The sequence below is a fragment of the Acanthochromis polyacanthus genome, chromosome 8 (assembly GCF_021347895.1).
Source record: "Acanthochromis polyacanthus isolate Apoly-LR-REF ecotype Palm Island chromosome 8, KAUST_Apoly_ChrSc, whole genome shotgun sequence".
Lineage (NCBI taxonomy): Eukaryota > Metazoa > Chordata > Actinopteri > Pomacentridae > Acanthochromis > Acanthochromis polyacanthus.
Window position 1 is genome coordinate 35,537,610 of NC_067120.1, and position 20,260 is coordinate 35,557,869.

The following is a 20,260-nucleotide window of genomic DNA, read 5'->3' on the forward strand; positions in this document are numbered from 1 at the left end:
TGTGTTGTTTTTATTTAGTTGAGATAATCATGACAGATTTCTTTTTTGGCAATATCTCAGATTTTATATGGAAAATAACAAATTGTATCTGTGTCTGAGAAATCACTTCCAACTAAGTTACCCATTACAGAAAGAGAAGAAAAGACTGACAAGACTCCTGAGTTGTTTAATATTATTTAATAAATGGACACATTCTATGTTGTCATGATTTCTGCTGCAATTTTTTTCCAGATTTCATCCGTCGGAAATCAATCGACTGAGCAGCCTCAGAGGAGTACTGTGCTCTGAGTGCTTTTCCTGTTTGATGTATCGCTGATCTTCACTCATGTCCACACGTAGAGAATTAATCAAGTCATAATGTCTGTTTTATCTCCTCTTACTAAATGAGAATTACCTCCGATCTCTGCATGAATATAGTATATCGTAAAAGCATTCATAAATAAAAAAAAAAAAATGTCTTTATACTATTGCGTGAAAACAAATCTAAAAAATGTCTTAGTATCATATGTAGTTAAAACGAAATAATGTCATAATACAGTGTGTCGAAAAATCCAAAATATGTCATAGTATAGTACTTCGTGAAAATATTTAAAAAATAAAAAAATGTCATAAAAATAAAAATGTCATAGTATAGCATGCTGTAATTTATTTTTTAATGTCAGTGTAGTATGTTGTAAAAATAAAAAAAATGTTGTAGTATATTATGTCCTAAAAATATAGAATAAATAAAAAATATAGTACAGTATGTCGAAAAATCAAAAAAATGTTATAGTATAGTATGTCGTAAAAACATAGAAAAATAAAAAGTCATCGTATAGTACAGTGTTTCTCAAACTTTTTAAACCAAGTACCACCTCAGAAAATACTAGGCTTTCAAAGTACCACCATCATCCATCCATCCATCCATCCTCCATACACCGCTTTATCCTCATTAGGGTCGCGGGGGGTGCTGGAGCCTATCCCAGCTGACTCAGGTGAAGGCAGGGGACACCCTGGACAGGTCACCAGTCTGTCACAGGGCTACATATACAGACACACAATCACACTCACATTCACACCTACGGACAATTTAGAGTAATCAATTAACCTCAGCATATTTTTGGACTGTGGGAGGAAGCCAGAGTACCCGGAGAAAACCCACGCATGCACAGGGAGAACATGCAAACTCCATGCAGAAAGATTCCAGGCCCACCCCGGGATTCGAACCAGGGATCTTCTTGCTGCAAGGTGAAAGTCCTAACCACTACGTCCACTGTGCAGCGCTACCACCATTATGACCAAAGTAAAAAAAAATACAGAAATGTGGCCCCAATAAACGTTTAATTTTGTCAGCTACAGTTTGTACAGGCATAACACTAGAGCTGGACTCCAGGCCACACAACTGTCCATACTTTGATACACCAAGGGGCAACCATCCCTCTGTTTCTCTCTCACATGCACTCTCACTCACATTCACATTACACACACACACACACTTACATATACAGAACTGTTTGAACATGTTTAGACTAAAGACAGATATTATAAGTTGACCAGTAGCCAGCAAGTTGGTGAGTTATGTTCACTTACACACCTAATGTGAAGGGTGTCCCTGCCTACGTCCAGCAAAGTCCGGTTCAACTGACGTCAGCTTCAGTCTCAGGTCGGGCTCGGCGTCCATCCTGCTTCTGTATTTGGTTTTGATGGCGGCAAGCGTAGAGAAGCCTTTTTCGCACAAATATGTCGTTGTGAAAGGAAGGAGAAAGCGCACAGCCTTATCCGAGAGCGCAGGATACTCGCCGCGTTGCTTTATCCAAAAGTCCAACAGCGAGTGATTTTTGAAAGCAGACTTCAATGTTTCATCACAAGACAGTTCTGTCAAACTTTCCTGCTCACAAAGAGTGAAATCATTGGGCATGTCAGAGGTCTCGATGCTGAACGGATTTCTCATCCGGGTGGTTTGCTTCGGCCATCACAGTCGGTCGTCAATAATCTTTTATTGAGTCTTCGTGGAAACGTGTCAAATATCTAAAGGTTTCAGCTCTCAGGTGGTTTGAAATTTACCATTTTTGGACAAAGCGAGACATTTAATGATGGTTTGAAGTGAATATTCTTGTTACAGTTTTCAAACATTGTATAGATCATGTGGTTGTGTCTCATCGTATCTCGTTGTGTTTTATTGTGTCTCTTTACATCTCCTTGCATCTTATCCAGTCTCTTTGTGTCTCCTTGTGTCTCCTTGAGTCTTTGTGTCTCTTTGCATCTTATTTTGTCTCTTGGTGTCTCTTTTTGTCTCTTTGTGTCTTCTTGTGTCTCTCTGCATCTTAATGTGTCTCGTTATATCTCATTGTGTCTCTTTGTGTCTCATAATGTCTCTTATTGTGTGTCACTGTGTCTTGCAGTGTGTATTTGTGTCTCAGTGTGCCTCTTTGTGTCTTATTCTGTCTTATTGTGTCCTTGTATCTCATCGAGTCTCTTTTGTTTGCATCTCTTTCAGTCTCATTGTGTCTCTTTGTGTCTTACTGTGTCTCATTGTCTCTTCATGTCTCTTTGCATCTTATTGTGTCTCTTTGTGTCTGATTGTGTCTTATTGTGTCTCATTGTGTCTAGTTTTGTCTATTTGAGTCTCTGCTGCAGATCCTTGTACAATTTCTCTGATTCTCTGAGTGTCGGCCTGCAGAGCTTCATTGTGAGGGTCGATCTTCAGAGCAGCCTGAAAGTCCTGCAGCCCTGAAAACAGAAACAGGTAGATCAGCTGAATGTCACCTGTTACCTGGTCACATGATCACCATAAAGTCCTTAGTCATGTACTTCTTCAAGCTTAACAAGTCCAAAATCAAGGGTAAGACCAACATCCGAGAGTCAAGAAGAACAATTTCTGACTCCCAAATCTAGGCCACAAGGTCCTGTGTCAAGTACCAAGTCAAATCCTGAATCACAAGCAACAAGTTCCAACAAGTCCCAAGTCAAGTTTTTAGTTAAGATCAATGTTACAAATCAAACCCCAAACCAAATCCCAAGTTAAACCCTGAGTCAGAACCAACAAGCCCCAAGTAAGTCCCTGATCATGACCAACAAGTCAAGACTAACAAGTCCTTGATCAAATCCTTATTCAAGATCAACAAGTCACAAGTCAAGCCACAAGTAAAAACCAAGATTCCTGGGTCAAAAGCAACAAATTCTGAGTCCCAAATCTCAAGTTGTGTGACAAGAGCAGCAAGTACCAAGTCAAGACCAACAAGTCCTAATTCACGTCCAAAGTCAAGAACAACAAGTTTTGAGTCAAGAAATAGACGTTCTGAGTCAAACCTCTAGTTATAACCATCATCTCACAAGACAGATTCCATGCCAAGACACACAGTCTCAAGTCAAGTTTCTAGTCAAGATCAACATTTCAAATTAAATCCTAAATCAAGTCCCAAGTCAAAACCAACAAGTCTCAACTGACATCCAAAGTTGAGAACAAGAAGTGCTGAGTCAAATCCGAAATTACAACCAAAACGTTCCAAGTCAAGCCCAACAAACTCCAAGTTACAACCGACAAGTCCAAGGTCAAGTCCTAAACAGGTCATTTAGGGTGACTTATTGAGTTACTGCCATTGTAAGCAGCAGACCTTCTGCGTAGAGTTGCAGCTGGCAGAAAGCAGACCCTCGGCGGACGCTGGCTCTGGCTCTGGCAGCTGCATTTGCTGGGACTGGTGGAGTCAAAAGATCGAGAGCCTGCAGAGACACGTGGCCAGATGGTAATCAAACATCTGCTAAATCTACAATCAATACCGCTTTGGTATCAGCACATTCACAGAACAGAGTGTACAGAAACCAATCTACTGACATGATTTTGAAAAGTTTGTTAGAACAGAGGTGTAGGGGAGAAGGTACCAGTTATGTCATAGACAACATGATGAACTGATTATTGATAACATGATTAGCAGATAACAAAGACAGCAACAGGTGAACACAGACCTGAGAGGCGTCTTCAATGGCCTTGTGAAAGTTCCGTAACTTCAGGTGACATGCTGCTCTGTTAGAATACAGAGCTGGGATCTTCCTGTTGAGTCTGATGGCCAGACCGTAGGCGTTCACAGCTCCCAGGTAGTCACCGCTCGCAAAACACTTACTGCAGGAGAAAGTCCTTTCAGTGAATCTGAGGCTCAAAGATGATAAATACAAGAACAGCTTAACAGATTAGAGATCTGGATTCACTCACTCTCCTTTGTCCTTCAACCAGTCGGGGTTCTTCTGCTCCTCCTTCAGGTCCTTCAGCTCCTCTAGCAGCTCTGAGTTTACAGCTCGTCTGGCTTCAGCTTGTTTATTCAGCCACTTATGTTTAAAAAGAAAAATTATACACATTTGTCTGTTATCCTGTTAATTACAAATGTTACCTAATCTAAAGAGAAAAAACAGATCCATCAAGTCCTGACCAGTGGGTTACAAGTCTAGTTCCAGGTCCATATTAGCAAATTGTCAAATCAAGCCCTAAGTTAAGACCAGCCAGTTCAAAGTCAAGGACCATGTGTCAACCAGTAAGTGCCAAGTAAGATCCTACGTTTAGACTACTAAGTCCAGACTCAGGACCAACAAGTCCAAGTTTAAGTCCCAAGTCAAGACCTCCACTAAGACTAACATGTGCCAAGTCAGGTCCTTGTTCCAGACTAGCAAATCCTGGTTTCAGAACCAAATTAGCAAATGTCAAGTCACGTCCTTAGCTAAGACCAACAATTCCCAAATCAAGTCCCAAGTCTCAGGTAACAGATGCCAATTAAGTTTCCAGATTCAGACAAGCAAGCGTCAAGTAAGGCTCCAAGTCAAGATTAACAAGTAGCAAGTCAAATCACAAATGAAGACTAGCAAGTCAAATCTAAGGTCTAGTCCAGCAAGTGGTAAATCAGGTCCCAGGTCCAGACAAGAAAGTCCGATGTCAACATCAACAAATCCTAAGTTAAACTAACAAGTTCCATGTCAAGTCCCAAGACTGGACCAACAAGTGCCAAGTCAGGTTCTGGGTCCAGATTAGCAAGTGTCAAGTCAAGACCCAAGATCAACAAGTCCCAAATCAAGTTTGAGGTCTGGACCAACAAATCACAAGTCCTGTTCCAAATAAAGACCAACAAAACCATTGTAAAGTTGCAGATCAAGACTAAACAGTCACAAGTCAAGTCAAGACTTTTAGTTCTAATTGTGGCTGTGAAACACTGATTTTTACCCAAAGTGTGATGTATTTTCTTGTAAAATTGTTTCACATTTGTTCAATGTTTGTGTTTGTGTACTGGAAAATGCACTTGTAATTTATGCTGCTGTAAACGTTCAGAAAAGCAGATCACCTCCTCCTCCTCTGCTACTCTGGACTCTCTGAGGGCTGTTGGGAAAACTCTTGGCGTGAAAGTGATCTGAATGTTTCCGCTCACTCTGGGAGGAGGCGGCTCGGTTTGTTTCTTGCTGCTCTTTGCTTCACTGTTGGTTCTTTGATCTGAACGCAGGAATATGATCATTACAGTCAATCAGTGTTGGAGCACAAACCATCACCAGGACATCACTCACCCTGTTTAACTGACAGTGTGTTTTCCTGCCTCTGTTTACCGGCTCGCTGCTGGTTTTGATTTCCTCTCTGATTCAGTTTAGCGTCTTCCTCAGCTTCCTGTTTCTGCCTGAGCTGCCATGCTGCCAGCTCTGACGTGGTTTTCTCTTGCTCGGCGTCCTTTATCTTCTGGATGTTCTCTCTTTCCTCCTTTTCCAGCTGACACCAAGCAAAAAACACTCTAAAAATCTAACTAAATTTTACTGCAGCTTGTTGTTGACACCATTTATGAGATTTTACCTTCATCATCGTCTCCAGAGCGTAATTTTTCTCTGCTTGCCGTTTCTCTGCTTTTTGTCTGGACTCTGAGCAAAGCTTCTCCTGGTACCTCAGCAGAGCCCTCTCTCTGATCTCCTTCTTCTTGTCTTTATCATCTGAAACACATTTATGTTGCTATTAAGTGCAAAATTATTACGTTTAAAGTCACCTGTAGTCTGACTTCCATTAGAGCTGCAAGACAGTTAAACTGGGTCTGAAATATTGTATATTTTCCATTTTATATATTATGATATAAAAAGTCCAGAAATGATCATTTCTAGAGAATGGATCATTCTGGAATGAGTGTCCAGATTTAACCTGTATAAGTATGGTGGTTTTTAATAAAACTCCCACGTGGTTTGGTGGGTAAATGAGAAAAAATACCTCTGTTGTGTCATTAAATATAAAATTATACTAGCAATAAAGCTAAAGCTGACATTTTCACATAGAAACATTTTAATTCCTGTAGCGCCAACAGACAGGAATTTAAAAGTTTCTTGTCAAACCATATAGCAGGGGTGTCAAACATGTGGCTCATGGGCCAAAACCGGCCGGCCAGAGGCTCCAATCCGGCCCACAGGACGACTTTGCAAAGTCTAAAAATTATCGAGAAGAGATTAAATGCAGATTGTAAATTTGTAAAACTCTAATTGAAAATAATTTCTTCACCATGACAAGTTGTCTTGATCCTAAAGTAAAATATTAGATCGTTCATTGTTCTTTTGTCATTTTGCGCCTTGTTTTTGTAATATTTAGGGTCCGAGCACCGACGGTGTCGAAGGATCCTATTGAAACCCTAGGGTTTCTTTTCCTTCTTCTTCACTCTTTTCCCGTCTTTTCAAACTCCACTTTGGCGGCCTAAATATACCCCAAAATGCGCCAAACTTTGCATGCACATCAGGACTGGTCTCTATCGTCACAGTCATCTGGGATAGACTCCAGACCCTCAGGACCCTAATGAGGATCAAGCGGTAGATAATGGATGGATGGTTTCCAGTTCCTTAAAATTCTTGTCAAATAAATGATCAAACAAATGTAACTTTCATTTTTTTGGTCTGTCTTTGTTGTACTGCAACAAATACCTGTTTTGAGCTCTCTCTGCTCTTAGCCATCACAGTTGTGTGTCATTCCAGAACTGGAGGACATTTGGGCTTCAAATTTTTTTAAAAAACTTCTCTTTGAGAATTGTCTGCCACATATTCACAATAATCAGTAATAAACTATCAAAGGCTTGATTGGCTCAGCTTACATGAGTGGTCCAGTTTTTTCCCCCATGATTTTATTTGTTGTTTGCTAACCCTACTCTGATCACAGTAACAGGGTGGCTAATCCATGCTAATATTAGCTTTTCTCAGCAGTAGAAGCTAGATATTAAGCTAGCTGTTGCTGCTGACCAAGAGGACAAACTGACTGATGTAAAACAGTTCAGAAAAAAGTCAAACGAATTTGTCATATCCTGGTAATATGAGGTAGAGTGAGACGCTCAATCAAGGCTGACAATGTGATGAAAATATGAAAAATAGAAGAGAGGACATAGCGTTGCTCTACCCATTCTTTAGGAAAGCCGATGATGTTAATTCCAGCGTTTCATGTGATTCACTGTTTTCTTCTTCTACCGGTTAAAAAGCTTATGCTAACAGGGTTGCATGCATGTTGTGGGAAACATGTTCCACGCATAATAATTTTTATTTAATTTCATCAAAATTCATAAATCAAACACGCTGTTGTCTTTGGATAAAGACAGCAACCTCAGAAAGTTTAGCCCATAAGCATTTAAATAGGACCTTGTTTAAAGCGATCTATGTGTAAAAAACAAAACAGTGAAATCTCTCTTTGTTGCATTTTCACAAACAGAATTGAGGTTTCACAAAAAAAAATGTTTATTTTAAAGGTTTTATTTTAAGACCAGATTTGACCCTACTATTGGTATTTTTTCACTTGGAACTCATCTAAAGTGGTAAACTTTTTATATGCTGATTTAAATAAATAAAAAATGTGGATGCGGCCTGAATACAGCTTCATATGCAATGATGCCATTATAGACAAGCTGTGAGTCAACAAACCAAAAACTACATAAATATAAAAATAGGGCCAGAACACTCAACATATGGAACTACAGTACATAATATAGACTGTATCAGTAACTCAATACTACACACACAGAACTAGCTCTGACTTGTTATCATCAGTTGATCCCACTGTTTGCTGGTCCTCTTTGGTAAGCTGATGAGTGCGACTCCATTTCCAACCTTCGCTGAGCTTCTGTCTTCATCAACAGGTTCAAACAGGAAGGCTTCAAACAGGTACGGAGGAAAACTCACCTGTACACAAACAAAACAGAAAACACGTTATTTAGTCAAACAGCACCAGGTCAACCGCAAGACCAACAAGTCCCCAGCAAGACCTGAGGCCCTGTTCAATCCCCCAAATCCCCAAATTTCTGAAAACTTGCAAAACCTTCAGGAAAAAAGCTTCCCTTGAAAGTTCTATTTTTAAAAATTCCCCCAAATTTGGCAAGAGAATTCTTGTAAATATTTTCAAAAAATGAGTAAAAAACTCCCCAAAACATCTAAAGTAATTGCGAGGACATCAGAAGTTTCACTGTAAATTTTTTTTTTCCACATTTTCAAACTGTTAAACGGGTCAGTTTTGATCCGACACGAGGGTTAAAGAAAATATTAGAAGCTATATTGATATATATGAAATCATTTTACATAGTTTTAGGATTTTTTTGGACGATTTTTACTAATTTTTTGAAAATATTTACAAGAATTTTCTTGCCAAGATTAAATCAATGTAATGTAATTAAATATAATTTTCTTTATTAAATCCACCGGGTTATTTTTATGATATTTTCGAAGAATTGTTTGTCTTTTTACCCTGTTCACCTGAAGAGTTTCGCCATAGCATTAAAAAAAATGGAATAATAATCATCTCCTTTAAACTACCAGGATTGAAAACTAGCTAGCTAACCCAGAAGTGTGTTTTTCTGAATATCTTTCTCATTCAAGTTGATTAACTCGTCTTTAATTATTCAGTTATTCAAAATAGTTTCGATCTGGACCTGGTCTAATGTGGTCTAGATGAAGCCACTCTTCAGATCTGGTAGCATTACAGGTAACAAAGTGATATAAATAAAAGACGTAACCCTAACAGACGGTAAAAGATGACCACAGTCTGTGCTGCTGTTTGATAACTTTACCTTCAGGTATTCGTCCGTACAAACTATGTCCACTTTCACGGCTTTAGCCCCCTTTAGCGGCACGTTAATGTGAACGGTGGAGTCGTTCTGGGTCCAGGAATAGTCCGACACGAGTAGCGGCATGTTGGGTTCAGTCTCCTTCCGGTGGCCCGCTGGACGGAGAAGCAGCAGCAGCTTGTGGTTAAATGAAATATCGACGTTTTCAGGTGAAAAACTTTACGACAAACGGTCAACACCAGCGGAGCGTCCCGTTGCTATGGTAACTACAGACAGAGTGGTGCCTTCACGCGTAGCAGAAAAATCCGAGTTTAGAGCTTTCTCCAAATCCACAGTTTAAAAAAAATCATTTCTGAACTCTGTACCAACAGCAGTGGTACAGTGGCATACAGAACAACATCCTGGATTAAGTAACTATAACATATCAGTAATACTGCACATTCAGAAAAGCAGACCACAACATTCTTAAAGAACAGTTTTATTTACTTTATCAGAATAGAGTTAAACTGTTGCATTGAAACATCTGGAAAATCCTGAGTCAGCATTTCTGTACAATTTTATAGTTAAATAGACTTCACTTCTTACATTTTTGCACAGCACAGCAGTATCTCATAGACAAAGAATACTTACAAAGTTAAGTATTTTAATTTTCAAAGTGCACAGGTATTCCTTCATCACAACCAGAGCTAGTGTGAATAAATAAAGGAACAATCCATTAACAATCCAGTTTTATCATAAATTATCTTGCAGTGGGACACGAAATACAGCCAACCTTAATTCTTAAATCTGAGACCCTGAAGTTGCCAACTCAAGAGCTCAATATTTACTATGGAGAATCAGAAACAATAGAAAAGAAAAAAAATTAGAAAATGTCACAGCATAGTATGTCAATTTAAAAAAAAAAAAAGTCATAGTATAGTATGCTCTAAAAAAATAAAAATGTCATAATATAGTATGTTCTAAAAATAAAAAAATAAAAAAAATGTCATAGTATAGTATGTCATCAGACTATAGAACAATCAAAAAATGTCATGGTATAGTATGTTGCAAAAGTGTAAAAAAAATCTAAAAATGACAGTCTGGTATGTCGTAAAAACAAAATAATCCAAAAATTTCATAGTAATGTATGTATGTAAAATCAAAAAAAAAGTCACAGTACAAAATGTGGTATAAACTTTTTAAAAATAGCATACTTTAGTAGTTTTGGTTCTTGTACTTTTTGGTTTTTGTTTCTTGTTGAGAATGTCTCCGTTGTGTTGATGCAGACGGCTTTGTTGTAACAGTTACACACTCACTGATCCACTAACAGTGAACAGCTGGACGTTCAGGAATGGAGTCAAGTCTTCTGGTGTTTGCTGGATGTGGAGCTCATACAGGAGGCAGCTGGATGTGGTTTTGGTTCTTTAAGAAGGTGAGACTTCCTGGTTCTGACTATCAGGTGGAACCTTTGAGGTGTGAATGTTGGTGAAGTTGTCTGAGCAGGAAGTCAGGACTGATTAGGGCTGCAGAGAACCAAAGTCAATCCTGGTGAACTGAAATCAAACCCGCGGCTCTTCTGCTCATCGACCGGTTGCCGGGAAACAACATCCTCAGGTTATCTGCAGCCTTATTAGCCTAAATATACATAATAATAATAACAACAATCTTATTTACATAGCACCCCTAAGAACAGCATTCATAAAGTGCTTTGACAGACGACGATAAAATAAATTAATAGCTAGATTAGCACGCAAATCAAACATAGTTTGAAAATTAAAGATTGAGAGTTAAAATTAAGTTAAAAATTAGAGAATTAAAGAATTATTAGAGACAACATCGCACCAAACAACAGGCCGCTAAAATTTAAATGAAACAAGAGAGAATATCTAAAATAAACAGGACATAAAACAGAATAAAACACTAAAACTAAATAAAGCTAAACGTAAACTCCACATAAAGCCCATAAAAGTGGGTTTTAAGAAGTGGTTTAAAAGAAGAAGACAACTCTGCAATTCTACTCTACATATTAATGTGGCATTAAAAAAAAAAACTCCAGTTTGACATACAAACTGAACAGTGAACTAGTTTTAGGCTCTTTTCCAGGTTGTTTTCTCCTCACTAGATCCTTGCTTGGTGAGATGTAAAAGCTTCTGCTCAATGAAATGTGGAGTTGTTTTAGCAGCAGGAGAAATCCTCTGAACCTGGTTATTTTACACTGAAACTGTAAGAACAGACCAGAGTGCATCTCAGCATAATCATTTATCAAACAGAACTAAATCAGCTGGTGATCCAGTAGAAGAACTACTGAAGAACACAAAGACTAGTTAACTGTTGAGCTGTGATGTTTGCAAAGTTTACGGTCCACTTAATGAACACGCCAACATTTTGAGTAAACATTCGTTAAATAAAAGGTAAAGCTAGCAGCTACCAACACACACCTTCCAACCATAAAACCAATAAATAAATAATCCACGTGTGTCATTACGGCTGTTAAAATGCAAATATATTAGCAGTCTGCGTCTCCTAAAGGCCTGTACTGAAACACCATGAGCAGGTCTTAATCCATGCTGTCAGATATTGTACTGCAGTATATTTTTGTACATATTGACGTTTGCATATTGTTTCTATTTACACTTTTCCTTCTCTACGAGCCTATTTAGCACTGATCTTTGTATGGAGTGATGGTTGCTGGAAATGTTCCTCTGTACCCCTATGGAGATATCCCATTAAAAATCAGCCGTTTCCAGCTACAAAACTCATTTACCATATTAACAATGTCAAGATTGGATTTCTGATTAACCCTCGTGTCGTCCTGCGGGTCAAAACTGACCTGTTCTAAAGTTTGAAAATGTGGGGAAAAAAAAAAAATTCGTCCACATTTTCTATATTTTTGGGAAATCTTTGGTGGAAAAAAAGAAATGTTAAAAATATTTCTTAAGAACATTCACCAAAAAAAAAAAAAAAAAAAAAAAATCAACCAAAATTCAGTGAATTTCGCTGGATTTTGGTTGATTTTTATGTGAATGTTCTAAAAGAAAATATCAGAAGTTTTACTGATATATATGGAATCACTTTAGATATTTTAGGATTTTTTTGGAAGATTTTTACTCATTGTTTGAAAATAATTACAGATTTATTTTTTGCCAAATTTGGGGGATTTAAAAAAAAAAAAAAAAAAAACTTCTAAGGGAAACTTTTAAGGAATTACTAGAATTTTCTTCCTGAAGGTTTTTGCAAATTTTCAGAAATTTGTGGAATTTTTTTTCTTAATTTTTGGATTTTTTTTTCAGACAAGGAAACAATATTTTTGGTGCCCGTAAATGAGGACAACAGGAGGGTAATTTAATATTATCTTCACTGAAAAAAATGCTTTTCTTTCAAAAATAAGGACATTTCTAAGTGACCCCAAATGATAGTACGAGGAGATCTTAACTTTTCTGCACCTAAAATATTTCACATACTGTTCATAATCTTTATGCACTGCTCTTGTGTATTCAGATGTGTTATATAAATGTATTCTGTACATACAGCATTACACACAGAGACAGAATTAATTGTACCGATAACTAATTGCTGCATATGACAGTAAAATCCTTTAGATCCACCTCTCAGAATTGATAAAGAATCTGTGTGGACTCTGATGGACATTTTAAAATGACTTTGCTCCAAACTCCATAGTACAAACATCTTATTTATTTATTTCTCTTACAGAAGCTCGATAGAATTTTCCAGATTTAGACGTTTTTTTTTCCCCCAGTGTGAATTCTGAGTCGTCTGCTGAATAAATTACAATCCACACAAAACGTCTGTAACAGAAACACGTTTGTTTCAACTCTGTCTGAAATTAATCGTAACTCATCTTTAAAAACAGTTAAATAACAAAAACAACAAGTAAAAAGTTTCTCAAATCTCCAACAAATCAGAGAAAAAAGGTTCAGCCTAAACAGGACCTCTGGAAATGAAGCCAACAGTGCGTAACCATGACAACCCTGCAGTTACACAGCTACAGTAACCACGGTAACGCCAACCTAGAACTGCACCCTTAACACAGGAACCGTCGCCGCGGTAACAGCAGGCTAGAACAGCATGGAGTGAAGAGACTTGCGGACGGTGGCCATCTCCTGCTGTTGCTATGGAAACAACAACAACAAGTTTTATGATCTATTACTGCAGTAATTTGTAAACACACTTTGATTTGTTTTCATACTTTTACAAACAGCACAGGAGGCATCTGATTGGTTAACTCTCAACCTACAGCAGATGCTTTGGTCCCCAAGGAGCCCAGGGGCCACTTTTAAAACATTTTAGACTTAAAATCTAAAATTTGTTTTTTCTAAAACAAGTCTCCATGGCAACAGGTTAATCAGAATATCCCAGACGTCCCACTCGACTTCCAGCTCGATTTCAGGCGTTCCCAGGACAGATATGTGATCGCTCCAGGTCGTTCCATCTCAGATCATTAATTCACCTTTTATTTTCTGCTCGACCTTCTCAGATTTCCTGGAATTTTTTGCAGCGTAAATTATGGATATTTATAAAGATATGTGTGAAATTTCAGTTTGATATATCAAATACTTTCTAAGATACAGTCTTTTAAAATTTGACCCATTTACAGCGCATTTTCCGCACATTTAACTTCCACACACGTTCTTTTAGTCTGAATGTTGCCGCTTGTAATCAGAATCCTGTTGCTGTTAAACGGTGTAGAGTCAAACAGCTTTGTGCAATGGCTAAACTTAGACGTCCACCTAAAGTCTGAACATGAGTTAAATTAGTCAAAGTCTGTCTTTGAGAAATCGCCCGTGATCTGAGCTGCTTCATGGAGTCATGTCAGGGTTACAGGAAGTAACAGAAGACACTGAGACAGACTGAATTAACAGGAAAACTGAGATCAGTTCATCGCTATGCTGCTCAACAATCCATCAGAGGTTTACAACTCATGTTAGTTCCTGAATTAGTTCAGAATTCTTCTGTGTTGCAAATAATCTCAATACAGCTACAAGTCAGTGATGCACAAGTTTCTATAAAGATCAAACAAAAATGACTCTATATTTGTAGTTGATGTTGTTGTTTTTTTTATTTAAACCTGCATTTCCTAAATCTATCCTCCTCTGAAAAATTAGAAATTCCCAGAGATTTAATTTTACTCCTCAGGCTGCCTGGTAAATTGATCTTATTCCAGTCACTTGTTTACCAACAAACTGAGCTCACCGTGTCCATGAGGATCTTCTTCTGCAGGGTGGCCATCTCCTTCTTCAGCTCCTGTTGCGCCCCCTGCAGGAAGGCCTCCTGACTCTTCTCCATCTCCTCCATGTTCTACAGGAAACACATTTAAACACTCAGAGGTCGGTTCAAACACAAACTGTCTTCATCCACACTAAAGAATATTTAGCAAGTAGCATCCGTTAGACTGTAGAAGAAAGTAGAACAGGTTCCTGATAAAAGATCATCAGCCTGGAAGAAGAGTTCTGGATTTTTAGATGTTTAGATTTTGACTAGCAGGAGTCAAACATCCATCAAGAGTCCTGATCTCAGCATCATGGAGCCTAAGATGGTGAGAAAAACTTCTTCATGGCTGTAATTTTGAAAGAATCCTTACTTCACTTTATAAATCTTTCGCTGCACGTCTTTCCCAGGTGAGTGCAGTAAAGTTGTCCCACCATAAAACACCAAATATGAAGCTACTCAGATGTCTTTCAGAGGCGTTCTATTCGGTAAATCTCTTGTAATTCCAACCATTTGACAAACAAAAAAACGAAGTTGTTAAAACACTTTCTCGTTGCAAAGTTTTATTGTGATTGTGCTGCTAAATGCTCTTTGGGCGGCACCAAAAGTTCCCCTAAGCAGGATGACAGTGTGTACGTCGACTGTGTACGAGTAACGACAAACCAAATGCAGCGTGAGTTTCTTTTAACAGGATGGAATGGTTTTGCAGGTAGATTTGCGTTCAGTCAGGTCTTTACCTTCACAAGCTGCTCGTACAGCTCTTTGACGGTTTTCAGCTTCTGTTTCTGAGTGTCTCTGGCCTGCTGCAGGATTTTCTGATGCTGCCGGAACAGATTCTGTGAACAAAAAGAGCAGAGCGTAAACCTAACGAGCTCCAGAGGCCACAGTCTAACTGGAGTTAATCTGAGGGGAACGGATTCTGGGGGATTACACTCATCAGTACACTGAAGATGTTCTGTCAGTGATCCTTTTGGAGCGTTCTACTTTACATTTCAGTTTGCCGGACGTCTATTTAAGGCACCAAAACATCACACAACGAATACAGAAACACCTGCTTGTTCCCTGCTTTATACATACAGATTTGGGACGATTGAAAAATGCATCAAATCCACGTTTTTAGTTCATACATTACAGTTCCAGCCGTTTACTGCTGCTACAAACTAGAATCAGACTCAAAAAGCATTGATTGTTCATCCCAGTCTGCTTAGAAATAAAGATCTGAATCAGCTGTGTGCACGCTGCATTTAAAAACAACAAAAAGTGTGTATTTGTGTGTATATATATAAATATGAACTAGTGGTTTTAAAAAGTGTCTCTAATTAATAAGAGGCTTTGTAAATTATTAATCGCGATTAATCTCATTTTTGTTAAATAGCAATATTTGACACAATAAACAAAGTTTTTCAATTCAAACGTTTTGGTTGACGACTGATTCAATGAATGGACATACAGCTGATCTTAAACAACAAAAATGCTTGTGCCAATTCTATTTATCTTCTATCTTTCAACGTCTTGAAAAGTGGTCTATTATGGGATGGCTACACTGTTTTCCAGTACCAGGACTGTCGTAGCTAACGTTAGCTCTGGTGCTAACAACAGCATGTTTTGCATTGAGGTGATCAGAAAACTCTTTGTTGCACAATTTGCACACAATCACGCTTTCATCCAAGCTGCCATCTGGAAGATTTTTAAAGGAAAACATTCTGCCCAACAAACTCAATGTGGGCTCGTCTTCCTTCACTGTTCACTCAATTTACTTGTTGCTGACATCACTCAGTGTGTCCCGTGTATCTTCTTCACGGCTGGAAAACAGACTTTAGGTTCATTACCGCCTCCTACTGGACTGGAGTGTTCATCAGTGTCACCAGTGCCACAGAAATAAGGGAACTGAGAAAGATGTGATTAAATTCGCTATTTTTTCTGTAATTACTTAATCGTAATTAACATGTTAAAGTCTCAGCACTAATAAGAACATGATTAACCCTGTGACTCCCTGACAAGCAGGTTTTAAAGGGAGGCTTTCATCAAATAATTACATTTCAAAGAAATACTAAAATTACATCAATTATCAGAGACAGAAACTGTAAAAATAGAGAGCATCGTTTGATTTTCTGCTTTCCAACGATCACCGAACAAACTGTGTGTGCAAAACAGGCCAGCAGCAGATTGGTCCCCCCACATAAAGAGCCGGGTTCTGCTCAGCGTTTCTTCCCATTAAAAGGGAGTTTTTTCTTGCCACTGTCGCCTTAGGGCTGCTCTGGGGGTTCAGGTGTGTGGGTTCTGTTCCGTTTGGGACAATCTGACCTGTAATTGGTGCCCTATAAATAAAATTGAAAACTATATCATCTAATATAGAGTATAATAATAAACTACAGGATGTGGATTGCAGATATCTATAATGAGAAACACACGAATGGTAAAAGTGATGTCATTTGTCCTGAAAAAATGATGATGTGGAGTTCTGAACAGGGAAGATTTGAATTACTGATGTCTGCAACATATATCCAGTCTATATATTGATGTTAAAATGCTAATATTTAACGAAACAAAGGAGTGAACTGACGTTGAGCTTCTCCTCCTGCTCTTCAGCTCGTACGGCTTCGGTTTCCCACTGCTGCAGCGCTGCCGACACCTGCTCAGAGTACTGCTGAGTTATCTTCTGTCTGCAAACACACAAACACACAGTTTTCAGCATAAAAAACCCAACAAACATATTTCTGCTGCAGCATGGAAAGCAAATTTCATTTTAATAATCTACTTATTGTTTGACTAAATGATCTCTTTAGCTTTTGTCTAAATTATTTTGCTAAATTGAGAATTTTTAAAGCTAGAAAATCATTATTTAACATGCATCACTGCAAGCTTTACAACAGAATTAATGGAGAGTGTTTTATCTGTTGAAGAATGATTGCACTTCATTTCCTTTCTCAGTCCTCAAAGATTAAATCAATCAATAGTTTGATGAGGTTTCCCCTGAGGAAGGACAAACCTCTGGCCGTGATGTGTGTTCCACAGCTGCTCCAGTTTGTGTTGACCTCCCTTCATGTAGTTCTTCGTCAGACACTCCAGACGTTTCCTCTTCACCTGCAGCACCTTACTGATGTCAGCTGGAAGCAAATAACACACAGAATAGTGAAGAGCAGAAAAAAAATAGCCACTGAGACACAAAAACACAACCTGCCAGACAAAAAACATCCACACAGATACAAAGCAACCACAAAAAGACACAAAATGACAACAAAGAGAAAAAAAACAACCTCAGTGGCAAGAAAAACCCACAAAACAACCAATGCTACAAAGAGATGAAAACCAACCACAGAGACAAGAAAAACCTACAAAATGACTACAAATGACCACAAAGAGACAAAAAACAACCACAAAGAATGAAAAACAATCAAAGAGATAAGAAAACCCCACAAAAAGACACAAAATGACCACAAGGAGATGAAAACCAACCATAGAGATGAAGAACAACCGGAGACAGGAAAAACCCACAAAGAGACACATGACTAAAAAGAGATGAAAAACAACCAGAGAGACTAGAAAAATCTGCAAAATGACCACAAAGAGATCAGAAAACTCCCACAAATTACCTCAAATGACCACAAAAAGATGAAAAGCAACCACTGAGATGACAAACAACAACAAAGAAACAAGAAAATACCACAAAAGATGCAACATGGCCCCAAACAGACGAAATGACGACAAAGAAAATTCCACAAAGAGACACAAAAGGAACATGAAGAGGTGGAAAAATGACCTCAAAAAGACGGGAAAAAAAACCCCACACAGATGAAAAACGACCACAAAGAGAGAAGAAAACTCACGAAAAAGACAGAAAATGACCACAAAGAGACAAAAGATAACCACCAGTGTACCAGATAAGCGACGAAAAACAACAGTTGCCAACAACAGCAGCAAAAAACACAGAACTGGATACAATCAGAATTTAATAATAATGTGCAATTTCTATTTTTTTTACAGAAACCTGTTAAGAGCAATGTGCTCAAATGTTCTGTAGAGATGCTAGAAGTACTTATTTCTTCAGAGCAAATAAAATGAAAACAGCTTCTTACCTCCAAATTTCTCCAACATTGACTGCACCTCATTTCTGGATGTGTGTAAAGATAAAAGTCACTTATTGTATGAACTGCTGCATATCATCAGAACACATTCTGTACAGCTAAATGACGCATGAATAAAACTAAGAGCTGCAAAGATTAATTTATTAGTCTTGTAAGTGAAAATTAAACAGCAACTGCAATGACAGCAGAATAATATTTTAGTCACATATTTGCTGTTTTGAGCTTCTAAAGTATGGGGATTTCTTTGTTTTCAAGATTTGTCTGTGGGACATTATAACAGGTGTAGCCAAAATGATCAATTAATAAAGAAATAAGTCGTACCCGACAGCACAGCTTGCTTCCTCCTGTTCAAAGTCAGCTGCAGATCTTTTCTTCGCCAGTTTTTCTACTATTGGAGTTCCATCTGGAACAATAAAAGTCAACATTAAGGTCTTAAAAAGCACTGCTGAGTTAGCTTTATGTTAAATGCTCTTTATTATGTAAAACCTGAATAGAAAAGAAGAAAATACTGGTAACATCCAAGGTAAAACAAATGCCAGCGGACAGTGTACATTAACAAAACCAGAAGACATTAAGCATGAATAAAATAAATCAAAGGAGGAGGACAAACTTATCATCTTGACATCTTCTTCTTTTTGGAGGAGACAATGGTTCTCATGTATTGCTCGGTTTCATTTACAGACTAAATAAGATTTTGGGCATTGTGGATATGAAACTTTGCTCAGTTAATAACATAATATTCTCCGATTTTACAGCTACAGTCTTTATTTAAACCAAAAAGCAAATTCTCTGGTCATCAGAGTAAAAAAGATCCAGCGTTATCAATGACAAAAATCCCTCAGGTCGTTCAGGATAATATAATAGGGTAATAATATAATACACAAAATCCAACAGGACACATTTTGTCTATTTGAAATAGAAAATTAGAGCAACATAACCCTTACAGCGAAAGGAAGCTTAAAAAAATAGTAGTTCTTGAAGAGTTGCAGAAGATCTATTTAGAAATTTAAGATCCTCGGTGCTGAGGAAGGTTGAGTTTCAAAATCAAAAATAAAAGTTGGACATTAGAAGTACTGAAAATATCTATGATAAAGAATTGAATCTCAGTAATGTTGCACTGAGTTCTTCCTTTTGAATTTTACAGCTGAGCAAAAATCCAACTGTTCAAATGATTACTGTAAGATAATACAGTCCTGCATAACTTGATATTTGGTTGATATGCACAGGGTTTTTTCCTATCTGTTGTATACTGTACTTCTAGTGTAATTTTGAGTGATAAAAGCTAATCTGACCCACAAAAGTGTGTTCAGAATTACCAATATTGGCTCTAGCTAGCTAACATTACCTAACTTACTTTCTCTGGCCTCGTCGTCTGAGCCGCTCAGGTCCTTCTTTACATCTTCTTCAGTAAAATCATAAACATCTTTTTTAGATTTTTCCTCCAGAAGCTTCTTCTTTATCTGTTTCCTGCCTGTAGCCATTCCTCCTGGATGCTCTGTTGGCAGAAATTAGGTCTTAGCTGGTACAGGACAAACACCAGGCTGTGCTAATGGTGGCAGCTAACGGCGAGCTAATGCTAATATTAGCTGTGGTGGCTAAAGCATCAAATCACTACTAATGGCGGCGGCTAACGGCGAGCAATGCTAATATTAGCTGTAGCTGCAGTTAATGGCGACTGTTTCGCATAAAAACCGACACAACTCGGTTTTATTCGGTCTTAAACTCAAACGGACCTGTCGTCAGTCTTCAAGATTTCGCTCTGAATGAGTAAACTTATATAGCTGATAAATAAACTAACCTGAAGAAGTTAATCTGCTAGTTTGTTGGACCGCAGTGCGATTCCCGCCACAACTTGCCGAAAACCTCCGGTTTAAAGGGCAATACATGTTTTTACCACTGAGGAAAATATTAACAATACATGTTTTAGATTTTTTTGTGTGTGTATTTGTTTGACATTTC

The 20,260-nt window shown here is 38.0% G+C and overlaps 2 protein-coding genes across 3 annotated transcripts; both read right to left on the bottom strand.

The window, feature by feature from the left end:
• Nucleotides 1-18: 18 nt before the first annotated feature.
• Nucleotides 19-9,265, bottom strand: dnaaf4 (dynein axonemal assembly factor 4). 2 transcript variants are annotated; one of them, XM_051951888.1, is made up of 9 exons: nt 9,015-9,265; nt 7,989-8,133; nt 5,795-5,928; nt 5,557-5,713; nt 5,301-5,446; nt 4,187-4,299; nt 3,943-4,096; nt 3,594-3,699; nt 19-2,709 (listed from the first exon to the last, which is right to left on the bottom strand). In XM_051951888.1, the coding sequence occupies exons 1-9, from the start codon at nt 9,135-9,137 to the stop codon at nt 2,567-2,569; spliced, it is 1,221 nt and encodes a 406-aa protein (XP_051807848.1). In that variant the 5' UTR covers nt 9,138-9,265; the 3' UTR covers nt 19-2,566. The 2 variants fall into 2 exon arrangements, with proteins under 2 accessions (XP_051807848.1, XP_022071792.2); XM_022216100.2 differs by having other exon boundaries at nt 5,518-5,713.
• A 3,398-nt stretch (nt 9,266-12,663) lies between these two features.
• On the bottom strand, nt 12,664-19,841 carry sycp3 (synaptonemal complex protein 3). Its single transcript, XM_022216101.2, has 8 exons — nt 19,656-19,841; nt 18,623-18,704; nt 18,293-18,327; nt 17,206-17,323; nt 16,780-16,879; nt 14,954-15,052; nt 14,202-14,306; nt 12,664-13,120 (listed from the first exon to the last, which is right to left on the bottom strand). Exons 1-8 carry the CDS (start codon nt 19,780-19,782, stop codon nt 13,067-13,069), a joined length of 720 nt encoding a protein of 239 aa, XP_022071793.1. The 5' UTR covers nt 19,783-19,841; the 3' UTR covers nt 12,664-13,066.
• Between the last annotated feature and the right edge of the window lie 419 nt (nt 19,842-20,260).